This window comes from Phalacrocorax aristotelis, chromosome 3, assembly GCF_949628215.1.
Source record: "Phalacrocorax aristotelis chromosome 3, bGulAri2.1, whole genome shotgun sequence".
Lineage (NCBI taxonomy): Eukaryota > Metazoa > Chordata > Aves > Suliformes > Phalacrocoracidae > Phalacrocorax > Phalacrocorax aristotelis.
In genome coordinates, this window is record NC_134278.1 from 84,516,321 (window position 1) to 84,536,145 (window position 19,825).

General features: G+C 40.7%; 1 protein-coding gene across 8 annotated transcripts in view; it reads left to right on the forward strand.

The window, feature by feature from the left end:
• Positions 1-19,825, forward strand: part of SPTLC3 (serine palmitoyltransferase long chain base subunit 3) — a 114,981-nt gene that overhangs the window by 57,430 nt on the left and 37,726 nt on the right. For 6 of the 8 annotated variants that reach the window (XM_075088238.1, XM_075088237.1, XM_075088234.1 and 3 more), the window contains 3 exons: positions 2,439-2,544; positions 12,123-12,342; positions 14,488-14,614. In XM_075088238.1, the coding sequence (XP_074944339.1) occupies positions 2,439-2,544; positions 12,123-12,342; positions 14,488-14,614 (453 nt within the window). Of the gene's footprint in view, positions 1-2,438; positions 2,545-12,122; positions 12,343-14,487; positions 14,615-18,548; positions 18,665-19,825 lie in introns of all 8 variants that reach the window. The other 2 variants (XR_012659754.1, XR_012659755.1) reach the window with 1 other exon arrangement.

A 19,825-nucleotide genomic window follows, 5' to 3' on the forward strand; every position in this document is an offset into this window, starting at 1 on the left:
TTCAAAAGCCACCTGGGATTGCACTGGGGGGGGGTTTTGTGGCATTCAGTGTATCCCACTTTCTGGAAACAAGCACACAGAGAGTACTGCATCTTGAGGGGAAGATTACAGGTAACAGATTTTCTCTTCCTCCAAATTTCCCCTTTTCAAATGAGGCACTAAAAGCACAAAGTAAAAAGGTCAATAAAACTCATTTGCACCTAAACAAATTACGTAGACTGTTACAGACCTAAGAAAGGTTCACACATACATGTTTTTCAGAATGAGTCATCAAAACCAAAGTGAGATAGCCCTGATCCTGCTAACAGATGTGTGCTTAGCTTGTAGTCCAGCAGGACTGTCATGCATAAAGTCAGGCAAACTAATCCTTTGGAGAGGTTCTTCCCTATTTGCGGTCTCATGTTCCACACTAGTTTGGACACAGGAGCTATTCACATCCATGTATTTTTTAAGCAGCTCTGTTAAACAGAGTTATATACATTTCACTTCTTTCTATCATCTCATCTTTCCTTTCTTTCTTTTTATGGGAATATATGTTTAAAAAACTGAATCTTGAAGCCTTTCTTTTAGCTTAGAGGGCTGGGCAAACTGACTTTCCTGAAGTCTAGGACCAATCTGGACTGACATGTAGACAGAATACTGAATTGGAAGACCCTGTGTGATTCAGAGGAGGGTTTCAAAGGTCCCAAAAGGATTTAGATGGCAATTACATTGGTAAAGAAATAATGAAGTGGAGAAAAGGGGGCACCCAGATTTTACTTAGAGTGTCTGAGGAAGCTTTCTGTCATCCTGGGCTGTCCTTTAATGCTCAAAACTCAAAAGGTTTTCTGAATATTATCTACTCAAAACAAAAAAGAAGGTGAGCAGCTCTCTTCTATGTAATATGCATATACTGCAAATGCTCAGCTAGGTCATAAATTCCCCTTCTAAAGCACCAAGGAATTTTTATTTCCTTGATTGCCATCTAGTGGTAACTGTCCTGTCTGCATTGCATTATTCATAATAGCATTTCCATCCCGGTGCTCACTGAGCTGTGCAGATGATTGCACCATTGAAATAAGGGGCAACTTATCGTGCATGTGTTGTGCTTTGTAAGTTATAGCAAGGTCTAGCTAGATCAAGCGATGACACGGTAAGGTGTGCGGTGGCACAGGTGTTTCTAAGAAATTTGTCTTTCACCGAGATCAGTAAATGGTACTAGCAAGAGGTGAGGTGCCAGAGTGGAAGGGTTCACATCACAACCATCTCTCAGGCCACAGGTTATGCATGATGAACAGTTACTGTGCAAAGGGCCTGGTTCCAGTCAGGTGGAAACCAAGCTATAGGTCAACATTAATATAGCTGAGGTGTATTTTCTTCAGTTGGGATAATTGTATTTTAAAAATCAACCTTGTACTATTTTAGAAGGTTATAATGACTGCATTAAAATGTGTTGCTCAAAAAGTGGGTTTATGCCATGAAAAAATGTCATTGATTTTTTCAACTCACAATTTGAGCTGATTTGTAGTGTTCCTTGGGGTATTATGAGTCTCTGTAAGATGTTCTTTGAAAACATTTTGAAATGTCAATCCAGATTCCTGAAAAGTTGCTGAATAATTAATTTTGGAGAGTGTTCATTCATGTGCAGACACCAGAATGCTGGTTAGATTTCTGCATTGAGAGTCACATTTGGTCTGACCCTTATTCCTGTGATGTTTTTTCTTGCTTTTCCCATGTTTTTCAAAACTTCAGTGCTTTCCTTCAAGAATGTTATTAGATAATCAACACTCAGCCTTTGAGACAGCAGCTAGGTTTCTAACATTGTTTCAGGCCTCCTTATGTCGAAGTCCTGCCAATGCCAAGCATTTTGGCACCAAATTAGTATATCTATGCCATGTGCTTGTATCCACTTGTCTCTCCCTCTCTCATCAGCAGTCTTTCACTCACTTTCCTTCTTCAGAAGGACAAGATTTCTCTTGCTGCCATTGTGATGTGCTTCACGCAGCCTAATCCAAATCTTTACTGAAGCCATGCATGTTATTCATGAGCCCGTGGTGATGTTGGAAAGCAACCAAAAACTCACTATTCAGGAACCCTTGAGGCATAAGTATCAGCAACCCATGCAGAGAACTGCTGGTAATTAGCCTCAGTACTTAAGCAAAATGGTTTCCTTTTGCCTTTAAATAAAAATGTATGCCAGGAATTTCTGCAAGTTTCCCAGATAAGGTGCACACTGGAAGCTTTTTGTAACTCTCCTGGTCACTAGATTACCTTCGTGCAAATTAAATCAATCATTGAGCCTTTCCTACTGATAAAGGAAGTTTATCTTCAAGACACATTTTTATAATGTTGTCTTTTTCTGTATAGGAAAAAATAGTGCCCAGTAGAAAATCAAAGGTTCTTTAGAAAAAACCTTGTTAATGTTTTTCCTTCCTCCTTTTTCTTATTTTTAAATAAAGATATGGAGAGCCTTGAGAAGTTGCTGAGGGATGCAGTAGTATATGGGCAGCCTCGAAGTTGCAGAGCATGGAGAAAAATTATCATCCTCGTGGAGGGCATTTACAGGTATGTTTGTGTTTTAGAAACGTGAATACTCTTTATCATTTCTGAGGACAGAATGGTCTGTTGAGTGAAGCGAACATTGACTTCAGGTATTTGAGAGAAATCTTAATGAGAATGGAGGTTACAATAACATTCTGTGATCTTATAAATATGTTGATTTCCATTATGTCACTCTGAGCGCAGCTGTAACTTGCTCCAGTTAGATCCTGTGCATTGCTCTAAATGTTGATTTAGCAAATCACAGTGGAGTGGGAGATGTCTGGGAGCAAGACGGATCATCAGCAGGTGTGTGTTGTCATAGATGTGATAAAATTCATGGAGCTATTGTAGGTGAGGAGTTTTGCTAAGTGAGGAAACTGAGTTTTCTACAGTTGTTTGTTATGCACAGGCAGGTCAAAAGACAACTACCCAGAGCTAATTAAGTTCTGCATGCCCAGTTCTTGCACAGCTGTTGGATTCTAAAAACTCAAGCTAAACATAGGCCAAGTAATATCAGCACCTTTCTAGTAATTAGTGCTGGATCTAATGAACTCACACTTTAACAGGAAAAACAATTAAAAGACTGCCTTTCAAAAAATTAGGTAGTGGTATTTCATCTAGCCCCAGTCCCTGGAAGAATTTGAATGAGAGAAGTGCCTTTGAGAATCCATCAGATAATCACAGAATCACAGGTTGGAAGGGACCTTGGGGATCATCTAGTCCAACCTTTCTGGAAAGAGCAGAGTCTAAACAAGATGGCCCAGCACGCTGTCCAGACGACTCTTGAAGGCGTCGAACGTGGCTGAGTCAACCACTTCCCTGGGGAGATTATTCCAATGGTTGACTGTCCTCAGTGTGAAAAATTTCCCTCTGATGTCCAATTGGAATCTCCCCAAGAGCCTGATACAAAAATTCGCGGATACTATCCTTCAAAGTCCAAACTTCCCCATAAGAGGAAGCGGAGTATCCAGAAAGTTCCCGAAATAAAACTCAATAGCAACAAAGTCACTATTAAGCAGGCATCCTTTATTGCAGCACTGGGGATTGATCCACCATGAGTGCTCCAGTGATTCAGTAAACTTCCAAAGATTATATACTATAAAGTCATACATATTAATAAGATTCACGAGGATTCATTAACATATGTAAAAGCTTAAGCTGCATGCATAGTTGTCCTTTTAGTGGTCTTTGGGAGTCCTCCAGTGGTCTCTGATGGTCTTCCTCACCTATCCGCTGGTTGAACTTTGGGTTTCCTTTGCCCGTATATAGTCATTGAATTAGCTCCTCGGTCCTTTAGCCCTGGACTGTCACAAGGGGCTGATTTAAACTAGTTCCTCGAGTGCTTATCTCGACACTGATGTCCTGAGTCTCTGTTACCAATGAATTTACAAGCTTATGCACCATCTTTTTAATCTCATCTGGCACCAATTTGCATTCTTCAAATCCCTGAAACTATCTTTGCAAGGAAGGAAATCACAAGAGAACAAGGATGTTTACAATAAGGATTAAGTCAAGGACTGTCAGGGGTTTAGTTCTATCAAGCCACTTGTGTCCATTCCACCTTGTCCTTTCCATGTGACTCCGTTTAAAAAGGGAGTCTCCATCTTCTTTGTAACTACCCCTTAAGTACTGGTACACGGTGATGAGATCCCCTCTAAGCCTCCTTTTCTCAAGCCTGAACAAACCCAGTTCTCTCAGCCTATCCTCATATGGCAGGCTTCCCAATCTTTTGGTCATCTTGGTGGCCCTTCTCTGGACCCCTTCCAGCCTGTCCACATCTTTTTTGTATAGTGGGAACCAGAACTGTACACAGTACTCTAGGTGTGGCCTGACAAGCGCTGAGTAGAGTGGGATAATTACTTCTTTCTCTCTGCTGGCGATGCCCTTTTTGATTCAACCCAGCATCCTGTTGGCCTTCTTGGCTGCAGCAGCACACTGTTTGCTCATGTTGAGCTTTCTGTCCACCAGGACCCCCAGGTCCCTTTCCACAGAGCTGCTCTCCAGCCAGGTGGATCCCAGTCTGTACTGCACTCCTGGATTATGTTTTCCCAGGTGCGTGACCTTACACTTTTTGTTGAACTTCATAAGGTTCTTGCTGGCCCACTCCTCCAGCCTATCCAGATCTCCCTGCAGAGCAGCTCTCCCTTCTGGAGTGTCTACTTCCCCACTCAACTTGGTGTCATCAGCAAACTTCATCAGGGTACACTTGATGCTGTTATCCAGATCACTTATAAAGATATTGAATAACATTGGGCCCAATATCGATCCCTGGGGGACTCCACTTGTGACAGGTTGCCAGTTTGAGAAAGAGCTATTTACCACCACCCTTTGGGTGTGGTCTGTCAGCCAGTTCCCCACCCACTGCACAGACCACTTGTCTAGGCCATAACACATCAATTTCTCCAGGAGGAGACTGTGGGGGACAGTATCAAAGGCCTTGGAGAAGTCCAGGTAAACAACGCCTGCTGCCCACCCCATGTCAGCCAGGCAAGTCACTTTGTCATAGAAGGCCACCAGGTTTTTCAGGCACGATCTGCCTTTAGTGAAGCCATGTTGGCTTTTCCCAATCACAGGCTTCATTTGACTTGTGATGGCCCCCAGGAGGATTTGTTCCATAACTTTCCCAGGGATTGAAGTAAGACTGATGGGCCTATAGTTACCTGGATCCTCCCTCGAGCCCTTTTTGTAGATAGGGGTAACATTTGCCTTCCTCCAGTCCTCTGGGACATCCCCCGTTCTCTATGACTTCTCAAAGATTACGGAGAGTGGCCTTGCAATGATGTCAGCAGGCTCTCTCAACACCCTTGGGTGGATGGCGTCAGGGCCCATTGATTTGTGGGGGTCAAGCTCCTGTAGTAATTCATATACTAACTCTTCCTTCACCGATGCTGGGTCGGTGTTTGGTTCAATTGACAATTTCGTTCCCAAAGCCTGGGACCCTACAGTGCTGGTAAAGACAGAGGTGAAGAAGGTGTTGAGGACCTCTGCCTTTTCTGCATTATTGGTGATTGATTCTCCTTTTCTGTTTAACAGTGGGCCTACGTTTTCCTTCTTTTTCTCCTTATGGTTGACATGTCTGAAGAACCCTTTCTTGTTATTTTTTATGTCTACAGCCAGTTTCAATTCAAATTGGGCTTTTGCTTTTCTGACTGCATCTCTGCACTCTCTGGCTATGCCCTTGTAGTTCTCAGCGGATAATCCTCCACTTCTCCATTTCTGGTGTGCTTCCCTTTTGGATTTGATAATATCAGCATCGATAATACCATGTAATTATAGAGCATCCTAGTTAGATAGCTCTGGTTCACTGGTGTGGTACATCTTACACCCAACCAGAAGGACAAACCATCACTAGAGTTGAACAGCAAAGCAGAGGCACCAGCCAGGCTCACCACCCTGGGCTTCATCCTGGCAACTGCTCAAGTCAGGAGAAGGTTGTGGGAGAGGCAGACATGAGGCTGGTGGATGGCATAGAGGGGGAGCCACTGGTGGGCAAGGAGCTGGAGCAGGGAGAGGTAGAGAACACGAAGAGGAGGGAAGGGCTGCAGAAGCAGGGATCTGGACAGTAAGAGCGTTTGCAAGGATCTAGGCAAGCCTACTGTAGTGATGACAAGAGGCGGGTCAAGTAGGAGAAGGATAGGTTTGGAAGTAGCAACACTTGCACCAGAGAGAAGGGAACCAGAACCACTCGTTCACAGGACGTGACATGGTTTATGAAAGCAACATTAAACTTTATATACAGGGATCATATTATGTGTTCCTGAAATACAGCCAGTCTGGATGGGCAGTCATTTATGCCATTTTATTGAGAAATGCTAGCACAGTTCAGCTTTTTTCATAAGGAATCTTTTACAATGTCATGTCACCACAACTTAATAGTTGTCAGTGCTTTCATTTTACCTAACATTATCCATCTGCAAAGAAAACAAATCAGTCCTTATCTAAACACCTGTCACTCAGAGCTGAAACAGGTCAACAGCAGATCAGCTGATCCAAAGCAGGCTGAATGACTCCTTTCAGCCAGAATAAACAGAGCAAAGCTGCAAATAAACATAGCTTGGCACTAGTAAAAGAAAGCTCAGATTTAAGGACTTTAAGGATCATGCAGAAATTAAGTGGACCACCAACATTTTACTGACAAATATTTCTATTGGTCACATGGCCTGTAGAAAATGCTCCAGCTGCTGAGCTATGTTCGCTTTTAAATCCTTTACCCCAGATATTGACCACTAGGGAGCAAAAAGGTGACACAGAAGCATGGATTGGTCCAAGCAGTGGGACAAACACACTGTCAGATACTTGCAACTACAATAACTATATTTCCAGATGTATATTTGATAGAGAGCTTTATTTTCCTCTAGTTTTGCAGTTCATTTTCAAAGATTTCATTCTCAAAAGTTCAAAGAACCTTCTGTTGGAATGCAACATAAAAACTTGTTAAACTTCATACAACCTTACTGAAAGGGAACCATAAAATTCCTTCAGTCCTGTAAGGGCTAAATAATGTTAAGACCACTCATGCCCTGAGTGTCTATGCTTGTGAAAGGCATACAGTAAAATAAAAACAAAGCTCAGCTCTCTAATAGTCTCTCATTGGAAACTAGCCCTAGCAGTAGCTAGGTTGGTTGGTTAGTTGTTTTCATAGTCTAAGCAGATCAGAAATTGAAGATTGTGGTTTGTTTGCACAGCAAGTCTGCTCTGACTTGAGAGAGAATACCACCACACCCCACAGTGTTGTATCCCTGCCATCACTGCCAACCCAAGATGCCCACAGCTGATCTGTCCTTACAGCACTGCTAGGAACAGACTCACAGGCCATGTAGTCTAATCCAGTAAGTAGCTAATAACATTTCATATGCAAAAGAAAAGCTGCAGAATGACATCTTAGAAGTACTCTTTTTTTGTGTGTGTGCATGTTCTTTACTTTCCTAGCCCATGATTTTTGAAAGAGACTGAATTTTTCAACCCCATATTGGCTAATGTTAGTTTTCTTTAATATTTACCAGATGCCAAATTAACATTCATCTAGAGGGTTTAAGAGGAGGTAGAATGTTGTTAATGTGTTCTTCTTACAATAGTTAATACTGCTTCTTTTTTCTTCCTTAAAGGATTTAAGTTATGCTTCAGGGACAGCTAAGACAGAATTTAAAATACTGGGTCAGAGCCATTCTCCAGGTTAAAATATCTTGACTTGCAAGTTTGCCTTGGAAAATTTTTACAGAAAAGCTTTTTCCAAAGATGCAAAAGAAATGCTAAGCTTTCCTTCTTTAAAAAAAACATTTTTATATGGGACACCATAGTCTTAGTATGGTGAAGTTGATGGCATGGAAAAAAAGTTGCCTTCTGTTTCCATTAGGAGTGTGTTAAAGTGTTTACACTGTGCATAATCCCAGACTTACCAGCTGGTAAAATTTGAAGAAGGTCGTTGTTAGCCAACATGAGCATTTCTGGAAATCAGACTTGCATTTGAAACCATAAGCCATGGATTTTACTTGGTTACAACTAAAGGCAGAATTGGCCCCTTGACTTGGGAAACACTCAAGCTACATGTCAAATAAATAGGTATAAGTATAGGGTTTTTTGCTTTTTAATATCTCTCTTAAAAAGGAAAAAATAATCAGAAATAAATGTAACTACTAGTGAAAGCTGGTTCTTAACTGGGACTAGCCTAGGAGCAGATATATTATGTTTGCATTCCAAACTGAGAGAGACTACCTAGCCATCAATCTTCAGTACAAAAAGCACAGACAACTTTTGGCAGTGTCCAGAGCACAAGTTAAACTGACTTGCTAAATAATATTTCTATTTTTTAAATTCCAGCTAATGTTTTCCTTGGCTTCTACCATTTCCAGTTCAGGATTAATCAGTTACTGTGTTCTTACATGGTTTGTGGTAGGCTTCTGGTCTCTTGCACGCATATTTACCTAGGAGTCAGATAGGCCAAGGCCCAGGGCAGGAGTTATGGGGAACCAGAAACTGATCAAAACAGATTGTTTTTCATTTGCTTTTTTTCCCTGCTTTTAATTTAATTTGGGTATTTTCCCTTCCAGCTCAGAAAATAGCTCTCTGATCAGTTAGATATTGTCCAGTGCCTTCTCATGTGCATTAAAAGTTCCTTGGGATTCAATGCCAATACCATAGGAAATTTATCAGGGTTATTTTTTTATTTCCTGGGATTAACTGACTGGACTTCTGGAAAAGAATGGGGTAACATTTAATGTCTTTGGCCAGGGACCAGCATTAAAGGCTAACATTTCTTTTGCTGCAGTGTATGGGGTTGCATTTGAGGCCAGGGTTAGAAGGTTTCCTTAAAACTATTGCTCTAAACTACAAAATAGAGATTACTGTATGAATGTGCAATGTTTATATAAGAAAAAAATACCTAAGTAAACACCAAAATGGAATGCATATGTCTTGGGAGTAACAGGTCAGGAAAGGAGGGATTTTCCCAATTACAAACTAGCCTGAAAGGGGAACAGATAAAGTTTTCAAATGTTGAAAGGATAGTGGTACTATAGGGCATGTTTAGGGATGCTGAGTGATGCAATAGATTGAATATCGGTAAAATAATTTTCCTGACAGAAAAAAAAAAAAATTGAAACTGTGGTACCATGGTACCTTAGTAGGATGTAGAAGACTTTTTCTGAGAAGTTTTAAAATAAACTGGACAAAAACCATCAGTATCCTGTCAAGAGCGAGCCTGTGTTCCAAGCAAAGTGACGAGCACAGGTGCACACCTCCTGGCTCTCAAGGAGGCTGGCTCCACAATTCACCAGATGCATCAGGAAGAATCTCAATGATTTGGTAGGAATTGAATCAAGCTTCAAAATTCAGTGATTCAAAAATTTTGGATTATCTCCTCACATCTGGAAGTAGATTCAAACTGAGCATGTCCTGAAGCAAGATTTTGTGCCTGCCTGCCAGGCAAGGGGGAGATGAGAGTCAGCTGCAATCTAGAAGCTTTACATCCTTGCCACTAAGCTAATAATTTTTGCTACAAGGCAGGATGTAATGCCACGTAATGAGAATGTCTGGCCTGGGCAGAACCATCTTACGTTTGTCTGCATCCAGTTTTTTCAGTGTGCCCTATGTGCTTGAGCAGATCTGGAAACAGATCAACAGCTTTGTAACAGTGACACAACCAAACTGAGACAGAATGATTACAGTTCACTTCTGGCTCTCTGGTTTAAAATCAGTCGACACTGATATTTACTGAAGGATTCAGTAAATTTTCCATTTGGGCTACCCAAGGGATTATGTGAAGTGAGCTTTATCTTGGAGCAATTCTAAACAGAGCAGTGTTCATATCACAAACCATCTCCCAGGGTCAAAAGAGAGACCAAGAACAGAGCAGGCAGCAAAACAGCTGTCATCTCTGCCATCAGGAGGGCTGAGGCCTGTTTGAGTGGCAGCACAAGAAACATACACAAAACCAGCAGCACTTTAGCTACTCAAAGGACACTTCAAGGCCATGTTGGGATTTCTGTCAACTCTTGTAACATCTATGTCAGCCAGCATCTTTCAAGAGCAGTAAATCAACACTGAAACTGAAGTGCTTTGTTTTGCTAAACAGCTTAAACTTCAAAGAGAAATCTACTCATACTAGTAAGAAAAGTTTTCATTAAATCCTCTTATAGTTAAATCTTGCAACAGCTATGTACCAGCTGTACGTATTCTGGGATTCAGAAGCAACTTTGCTTCCATTCCACAAATATGCAGCAAATCAAGCTCTGTATTTTTAATTTACCATTTTTACTCTTGTCTTTTTGAAGTTAAATGCAGTCTCTCCCATCTGAATCTCTACGAGCCACTAAGCCTAATGATGTCCGTGTAAATTTTTAACTAATGCATTGACTCTGGGCTATGTGAGGACTGTGGGCTCTGCCCTTGAATTCATTAGGAAAATAGCTGTGGTGGATCAACTTATTTCTCCTCCAGCTCCTCCAAGTGCCATCTGGGAAAAGTGAGAAAGCCCAGCCTTCAGTAGCTTGCGGTATAAGCCCACCCTCCTTTGCTGCGAGAGCCCCACAGCTGCCTCTTCTATTGCTGGGCAAGACAGAAGGGAAGGTTTGCCAGCAGTCACCTGACAGCCAAAAATATGCCTCCAGGCTCTCTGAAACTGGCACAGACAACCCTTGTCCATGGCTACTCCCCCGTGCTGTTTTTTCAAACTAATGGAGACTTGCCTATGGGCAGGTCTCCTTCAAAACTGGAGACCAAGCTGTTTCCAAGCCTATTCAGGAGACCAAAGGATGAAGGACTAAAACTGGAACATTGCCTAAGTGCTAAAAGCACATCTTGCCCCTTTTGTGGTACCAACCTTCCAGCTGCATAGCGCAGCTAGAGTGGCAATAAAACAATCTGTGAAAGCCACTGGTCCAGAATTTAAAAATTGCCAAGTTGTGTTGATTGCACTGCTCTTTTGTACGTGCTATTTAGGAACAAACCTAACGTTCCTGCTTACCTGAAACTCTTGTAGCATTTGCAATTGGATACACCTTAGCCCTGGGCCTTAGCCACAGAGTACTGCTTTTCCTGGCACACCGCGCATTCGCTTTGTTTTTGATAGGAAGTATTTAGCATTTAAAGACCTGCTTACTAGAGCTAGTGTAAGAGAACATGTTTAACTCATTATGAAATGAACACTGAGTGCATAAAAGCATATCCAAGTATAGCCGTAATCATCTCACAAAGGTTTTCAAGATACAATAATCCTCACAGCAATACTACTGATACTTCATCTTTATGGGATTAGAGTGCATTTCTTATTTGTCTTCCTGGGCTTTCATTTTGCTGTACAGCTCCTCTGTGCTTTCTAACTTACTGATGTGATTCCCAACGACACAAAAGAATAAGCATCTCTTCTTATCTCTACAAATTTCAATACACCATTAGTGCAAGTTCAGAATGTTTCCTTTTCCTGCATGGCTATAAGAAAGTAAAAAGAAAAAGGATGGAAACTTTCTTCCTTTTGAGCACTGGGCTGCAGGCTGCATTTCCAAAAAAAGTACGTATTGGGAGAAAAAATTGGCAAGAGAGGATTCAAGCTCCCTTTTCTAATCCCCAATTCTGGCCACTCTGAAGACTGGGGCTCCTCTCAGTTATGGCATTTCAGGTGGTCCATCTCCTGTGTGTTAGACCCAATTACTTCACACCAGGGTAATTTGCTCTAGAGCTGTTACCCCCAAGTATTGCCACAGTAGCTGTTGATGAAATAAGCAAGGACCGGACTGAATTACAGCAGTTCCTTATAATTCAGTACAATAGTTGTTTCATAGTGAATTGTAATGTGCTGCTTTGGATGAGTATCTCCCCCTTGCTTTATACCTTTCCTTTCCTTCTCTTTTCTGGCATGTTGAAAATTTGCAAATGTTCAAAGACTTTTGACTGGTTTTGATTATTTGGATTCTAAAACCGTTTGAATGTTTTATACTCACCCGCAGATGGGAAAGGGCTGCAATTTTTCTTTGAACTGTAAATACAAATTGAAGTTCCAGAAGATCTTTCATGGAGTAAGGCAATTAACGCCTATATTTTCTGACAGTATCTTAAAGAGAAAGAGAGTACAGGATTTGTTGTTCATCCATGATTCTCTCCATCTGCAGCATGGAAGGGTCCATCGTGCGCCTGCCAGAGATAGTCTCCTTGAAGAAGAAATACAAAGCCTACCTCTACTTGGACGAAGCTCACAGCATTGGTGCAGTGGGTGCAACGGGCCGAGGAGTTGTGGAATACTTCGGTATGAGTCCTGACGAAGTTGATGTATTAATGGGAACATTCACAAAGAGCTTTGGCGCAGCTGGAGGATACATAGCTGGCAAAAAGGTAAACAGAAAACACAAACATTTTAATAGCAAGGGGGGGGAAGTACCTTCTTGCTATGTATGATATATTTCATTATCTTTTCACATAGACTGCTTTGTAGGAGCACTAAAGTTAGTACCATTTTTGTCTGGATCCCAAATATACATCAAACAGTCAGACTTTCTGATTTTTGCCCCATGTTCATATTATGTAATTTGCTTGAGTTGGGTATTTCTCTGCCACCTTGATGATTGTTGTTTGTCTTGGAAATGTTTAGACACACTGTGGTTGGCTAAATATACTTCACTATATTAATTTGCGTGCAGATTGCTTGTTACTTTTTTTCACATTTGTAAACAGTGTGTGGAGTAACATTGCGAGATTAAAGCCACAGTTTCATCCACTGATAATATAAAATTCCTAAACAGCTGTGGATTGTCATAGTTGCATTTTTTAGGAGGATGGAGAAAGAGGGCTACTGAGGGCCTTTTGCAATAGTAAACTCATGTCCTCAGTTGCCCTGCGTACTTTAACAAAACAACCTCTTGCCAACAACAGATGTCAACAAAAAGTAGAGCTGAGCTTGCTTTAATTGGGGGTGTAGAAGAACAGAAAGCATAATCAGCGCCATTGTGAAATGTCATCAGTTTTGTTGCTTGACAGAGGTATCAAGTGGTTGCTGATTATTTACTCTTTTCATGCCCTGCTGAATGTATTTCTTTAGTCTGCTGAATGCGTAGGAAGCCTGTTTAGACAGCTCATATGGTTGTTGTCAGGATAATGTTAATAAGAGTAGCACCTGAGTAGAATAAAAGGGCTATAAGACAGTATAAAGTGTATATTTCTTATTGTCTTTTTTGGGGTTGCCCTTGGAGATCTTAAAACATGCTATCATAACACATCAAGAATCAATTTTCTTTGTTTCCTTTGCTTCCTGAATTTGTATCTGAAGGTTTAACCGTTAACCAAAGACAATGTGGCTAATGTAGCTAGAAATTATGGGAAGCCTAGACCTCTGAAAAGCAGTCTAAAGTAATTCATCATCTAATCTTCAGAAGTTTTCTTAAATGAAAGTGGGTCACGTTTTTCATGCCTATGTGTATCACTAAGCTTTGCTTCAGGCTTCTGGGCCTTAGTGGCAAATGCTCATGCAGCACACTTAGCATATTTACATTCATTTCTGCAGCCAAAAGCTCACTGTGGTACTGTTTATTCTGCAACAGCTAGAGCACAGAAGCCTTCTCAGCTATTTGAGCAAACCCTTAGGATTGCCGTTCCAATATAGCAATGCATAACCTATATAAGGTTAGGTAAATCTTTATCCTTGGCATTGGAGTTACTGCATATACTCATACAGCTTTTTTGGTAATAGTTTCTGTTACTCTCTTTGGGGTGTTTCTGGTGATATTTTTTTCTCAAAGGCAGTTTTCAAGCACATCTCATCCCTTTCTTACTAACATATCAGTTTTTAGTGTGGTAACTGTTAGTCTGTTATTTTGCATTAGGAGCTATAAGCTGTCATAGCAATGATGGTCTGAATTCCGAGAGTATCCCTGTATTCAGGAGAGTTACTGGTGCTTTAGACACGCCTATAGTACATCGATGCTTTTTCTAGCAGTACAAATTGTGCTCTTAGTTATATGAGGAAATGTTAAAGCAACTATACCAACTCTAATATGACTATCCCTGCCACACTGATGGAAAGTTTCAGTTGAAGGAAATCAATATGCTAATAGCCAAGACAGACCCCAGTAAGGTTGCTTTTCCTGGGTTAGCTCTTGTGGCAGAGGAACTACACTGATGTCATGTAGGCTTTGCTTCATTCCCAGAGAGGAACTGAGCAGTATTTTAAGTGCAGCTGTTCATTGGTCTTTAAATTATTTTGGCCTCTTAATGATAAGTAAAGTAAACATTATTCACAGAAGTAGACATCATTCTATTCCAGACTTTTGTTTCAGCTGTAATTGCCCCACTTATATGGTAAAGTATTTGCACCTGCCTGATGTTTCTTCAGGCCATGTATTAACAGTAGCAGCCAAGAAAGCAAACCAATAACTGGTGAAAAGTCCTATTCCTTTTGCATATTCTCACTCCGCGATAGTTAAGAGGGAGGTCTGCTGTTTGGCCAGCTCAAAGCTCATTCATGCTTTGTTTTGCTTATGTAAGGACCTTGTGGACTTTTTACGAACTCATTCTCACAGTGCCGTGTATGCCACATCTATGTGTCCACCTGTAGCAGAGCAAATCATCAGGGCAATGAAATGTCTCATGGGACTAGATGGGACAACACAAGGTAAGTCACCTTCTTTAACATCACTTATTTCAATCACTACCAGAGCATCTACTGTGTACAGGTGCACGCAAAAAGTCACCCAGCAGCAAAGTAGTATGGTAATGCAATACAAAGGAAATAATTCTTACTGTAAAATTAATATCCAAATCATCATATTTCTAAGTACTGTCAACTCTATTTCTTTTTCCACACCCATCCACATGCAGTGGGGATGAAAATATTCTGGAATTCTGGCTCTGTAATTGCCAGCCCACTCTGCTTTGCAGCAATAAATAAAAGTACGTGAATTGCCCTTTGAGTAGATTGTCTGACTTTCAAGGACGGGTTTATAAGGACGTGCCTTCATTTATGGGCTAGATGATGTCAGTTTAGCCTCTCTGTAAGCATGAACCTTCAAAATGGCAAGCATCTCCAGCATGGAGCAGAATTTCAAAATGGATATTGTATGTTAAGTAATAGTGTGAGAAGATGATAATAATAATTCCTGCCTCACTCAGGCATTAATTATGGTGCCCTGAAGCTAGTTTTCAAGAACATTTTGTCCCAAAAAGAATTGATTACTTGGTGTCTTTATGAAAAATGAGGTTTATTTATATTCCTTTCCTGAAGTGGCAGGTGCAGCTACAGTCCAACCCTCTGTGTAACATGCTTTCTATGCAGCAAGCAGCAAAACAACTGTGACATATCTATCTGCTACTGTTTCAGATTGACACTGAGACGCAGTGCCTAGGACTTAAGTCTTCAGTGTTCTAGGACTTAAATACCAACTCAGAGAAAAGCTGGTGGCTTTTGACTTTGTATAATTTTTGTCAGGAATGCCTGAGGATCATGTTATTGTGTAACATGCGGTTCAAGATACAGATTCTGCTCTGAATTGCAATCTCATTTATACCGGTCCAGCAGCTCTGGGCTGTGCTATTTTCTCTTACCTTCTGTAGGACTAACAGAGTAATTCTATATTAGTCCTCCCTGATAGATATGACCAGGGTAAGGTGGGAATGGAATGGAAAAAGTGTATACGAGAGCAGGTAAGACACCACTCTGCACTATCCTGTTGCAGTGCCCTAGAGGGCTGTTTCAAACCGTGATAGACATGAGGCTATTAAGATGTTTATCACAGCCCTTCAATGAGACCAGAATTTACAAGACCCCAGTGAACAAAAGGAGGGATGGAGAATCCAGTCCCAGTGCCAAATTCTGCTGAGTATAATAAAAAAAAGTGCAGCTAAACTCCAGTGCGGACCATGAAGAAATGATGCTTTTGTCATTTTGGCAGAGAAGTCAGAGTGTAACAACTGTTTCCAACTTGAAATTTGAAAGGGCAAGGTTACGTATGCTGATGCCTACATGCCGTTCAATATAAGAGACCAGCTCTGACATATTTCTTCTACCATGGCGATCGTGCATGCAGCCTGTCCTGCTGAGCTGCTCGCTGCGCTAGCTATAGGAAATGCCGTCAGAGGGCAGTCTTACTCTGAGCCTGCTCAAGCGTAACATACTTAAGGCTCTCATAGATGCCGTGTGTAAAATATTAAACATGCAGAGCATTTCCAAACCTTCAAAGCCTCTTAAAAATGATCTTCAGCTAGCGTGATTCTGTGTGCAGTTCAGTGCAGGCTAATAGGAGAACTTGGTTCAAGACAGAGTCTTTTAAGATGTGCATGTCTGACTGTCTTAGGGCTAAGAGTTTGCAGCATTTTTTCTTCCAGAAGCAGTGTTGTTTAGTGACACAATGTTTGTATTTCTGCACAAAATAAGTGCTTATTAAGTCTTCTGCACATCCTTTATGAAATAAATTAGTGTTCTGTCAGTTTTTTTAAATTTGTCTTGTAATATGAAATGCAAATGAATAGGAAAACAAATGAATACATCATATATCACAGCTTAGAGTATTGCACAAAGGCTAGCAAACTGGCTATGATGTGTAAAAATATTTCTTGTCGTTCTGAGCCAGACTCATTATTTTATTCTATTGGGTTTTCTTTCATGTGGGCCTGCCTTCATTACACTGTCTTGTGACTTAAAAAAAAAAACAAAACAAAAAAAAACCCCAACAACCCAGCCCTAAACACAGGAAAAAATGTTATGCTGGACCACACTACAATGCTGAGAGAGGAAGGTGGTGGCTTGGGAGGGGAGAACAGAAGGGAGAAAGCACTGTCTCTTAGATATTTTTGTTTCCAAGGACAACAGGGGCTTTGGCTGAGTTTTTTTGGTCTGCTGTCATAGAAAATGGTGAATCCTGCATGTGAGCGGTCCTTGTGAGTTCATGAGCTGTGTAGCAGAGACACCTGGCAGAGAAGTTTCAAGTGAACCAGGATTGCCACAGGGTGGTATGGAACCTTTGTTCTCTGGAAGCCTGTTGAATCGATAAAAGGAGGTTATTTTGCATTTTCTTTCAAATGACATTCTCTTCCTGCAGGATGATTTGGGGGAATCCTTTATAAGCACACGTCCACTGATGGCTTTGCCTCTGGAGGGCATTTCTGTAGGGGAGGGAGCCTTGCAAAAAATACTGGGAATGTTTTGGAAAAGAATGAAATTAGAGTTTGCTAAAAAGTTCCATGTTAAGTAGAGGGTTCTGCATAAAAAGAGTATGAAATAATAGGATCACAAATGTGTTAACCCAGTTTGTTCTTACATCCGAACTTCATGACTGACTCCTCGGTAGATTACTAGAAAACTAAGAGAAGGAAGACTGATTTGGTGACTTAAACTGCTGCCCTGAAAACTCTTTATTCTGTATTTTTTAGCACTTCACACAGTCGTCTTTTATATTTTCCCAGATATCATGCTTTTATGTTCCCTTCAATTTCTTGCTAGTTATTTGCCACTAATTTGTTAAACACCTCATCTAGAAAAGAGTAACGTAGGTGAAATTATATAGTAAGTAATCCCAGAGGCCAGAAATGCAGCAGTACTGCTTGTGTTTAACCTAGTGTGTATCCAAATTTTGATCTCCCATATTCTTCCTTTGTTTTCAATTAGTAAGAATATGGTCGTTTGGAAAAGAACCAGGGTATGCATTTCCAAGACAGGTTCCGTCTACTGTATGTGTGACTGCAGGATGTGAATAGATGTGTTTGGACACAGGGGGTACAGCTTAATTACAAGGAAAGAACAGGTTAGCACTTTAAAAATAATTCTACGAAACCTAAACTGTTTAGCTGGAAATTATCTACAACAGGTGTCTGTTTCAGGCTACAATTTTTTCATAGCAACAAAAAGGGTTCAGTCCTTCCTCAGAAGAAGGCTAGATATACATATAGGGATTTGATAATCTAGAAAAAAAGAGGGGGAGGGATTTTTTAGAAAATCCTTTTTCCCCTGAAGATCTTCAGTTTCTCCAGGCTTTGGGATGAAGAGTTGGATTGTGATAGCCAAGTTTATAATTTTTGCCATGTCTGTGAAATACCATCTGAGTGTTTTGATGTTACAAGTCTCTAAAAAAAATCTCTACTTGAAATGAACATTGACAAATCTCAAGATCCACTGAGCAAAGGAGCATCTTCCAGCTTGGGGGGGGGCATGACCAGAGCATCCCCCACTTGAAGACTGGGCAGAGGACTGGGGCCCTCATCACCTATGTCCCTCCTGCACTGTCAGGTACTCAGGGAGGTGAGACAGAAAGGTTAACGAGAGAAGAGACTCTGACAAACAAAGGAGACACAACAGTGAATAGCTAGCAAGTGGGTGAAAAGGATGGAGACTAGGACTGAAATGAAATGCTGAGAAGATAGGAGGAGAGATTGTAAACAAAAAGCGCCTAGTGTGGGGAAGGAGAGGAAGAGGGACAAATGTATCTGCAAGAAACTATAACAAACACACAACCCTCCAAAACCATGCTGGTACCTCAGACACTCCTTGTTCTTCTCTGGTCAACAAACTGCTGTGGAAGTGTGTTAGCAAGATGTGTGCTTAATTTTCTTTGCAGCAGAAGACTCCAATTTGGATTGGGAAGTTCTCATTTTAAAAGCCTTGCACTGACATAAGTAAAAAGATACAGAGAAGACATGGTATCTCCCACAGAAACCATCTATAAGTATTTGGGTACGTCCCATATCAATATTTGTTGTAGTTGTGAGACATTAATGTCATGATTATGTGACTAGGAGGATACTGCAGAGCCCACAGCCAGCTATTACAGTTTCCTTGCTTTGCCACATTTTCTCCTGTGACTTGAGAAAACAAAACACAAGCAATGCTGACTTAAGAGAAGATAGCAATTCCCTCAAAACTGATATGCATAGTGTTCCTGCCTGGGAGAGATGGGTAGGTTGAGGTCACTATGCATAAGTCCTTTGTTTCTTGAGTGACTTTTATCAGAAGAGTCAGAGAATGACAACAAAAATTGCAAATGTATTTCCATTTTCATGTGAAATCATATTTTTAGTAGAGTACAAGCCCTGGAATTTTCCAATGCCATGTTTTACAGGACTCTGAAAATTGACAACTTGTTCTACAAGACGCATTCATTCTTGGTAACATAATTCTCATAATAGAGTTGTTCAAAAGCATATGAGCATCTAGCAGCTGTATTTCCTTTAGTAATGTCATAAGGCAGCAAGTTCCACAGTTCAGTTCCTATAGTCTATAAAAAAAATAGTTTTATCCCTCCTAAGCATTTGTGGCTTTTTCATCTCAAATGTGTCTCTCCTCATTTGTTAGGAGATATGGGAAGCAGAAGTTCCCATGGCATTTACTCTTTATAATTCATAATATGGATAGTCTTTATATGTTCTCCTTGTGGCTTCTCATTACACCACTGGAGATACCTCAGGAAACTCAGCAGCTGCCTTAGTGGTTTTATCCCCATGATGAGACTGTAGTTGACTCAGTGTGTTTGGATTCTGCACAAATTTTCAAGTACACTTACTTGCATGCAACACAGCCCCTCCAGCTGTGACCTCGGACTTTTTTTCCCTTTCTGCCTGAGAAGACCAAAAGCATGTTTTTACACTTAAATTTGATAGGTAAAAAATAGAACTATAAGGCAGGCAAAGTTAAGACTGCTAGAAAATCTAAAGCAATTGTCTTGATGACTAACAATAAATTATAGTGGTGAAAAAGTAAATCACAGCATTTGTAAAGGCATCATTTTTCTGTTTAATGCATGGCAAACAATAATTCACCAACAGGAATAGGCATTTTTCATATGTTTTTATGGGATGCTGAAAAATTTAAAACCCTATCCTCAGGAATCTACTCTCC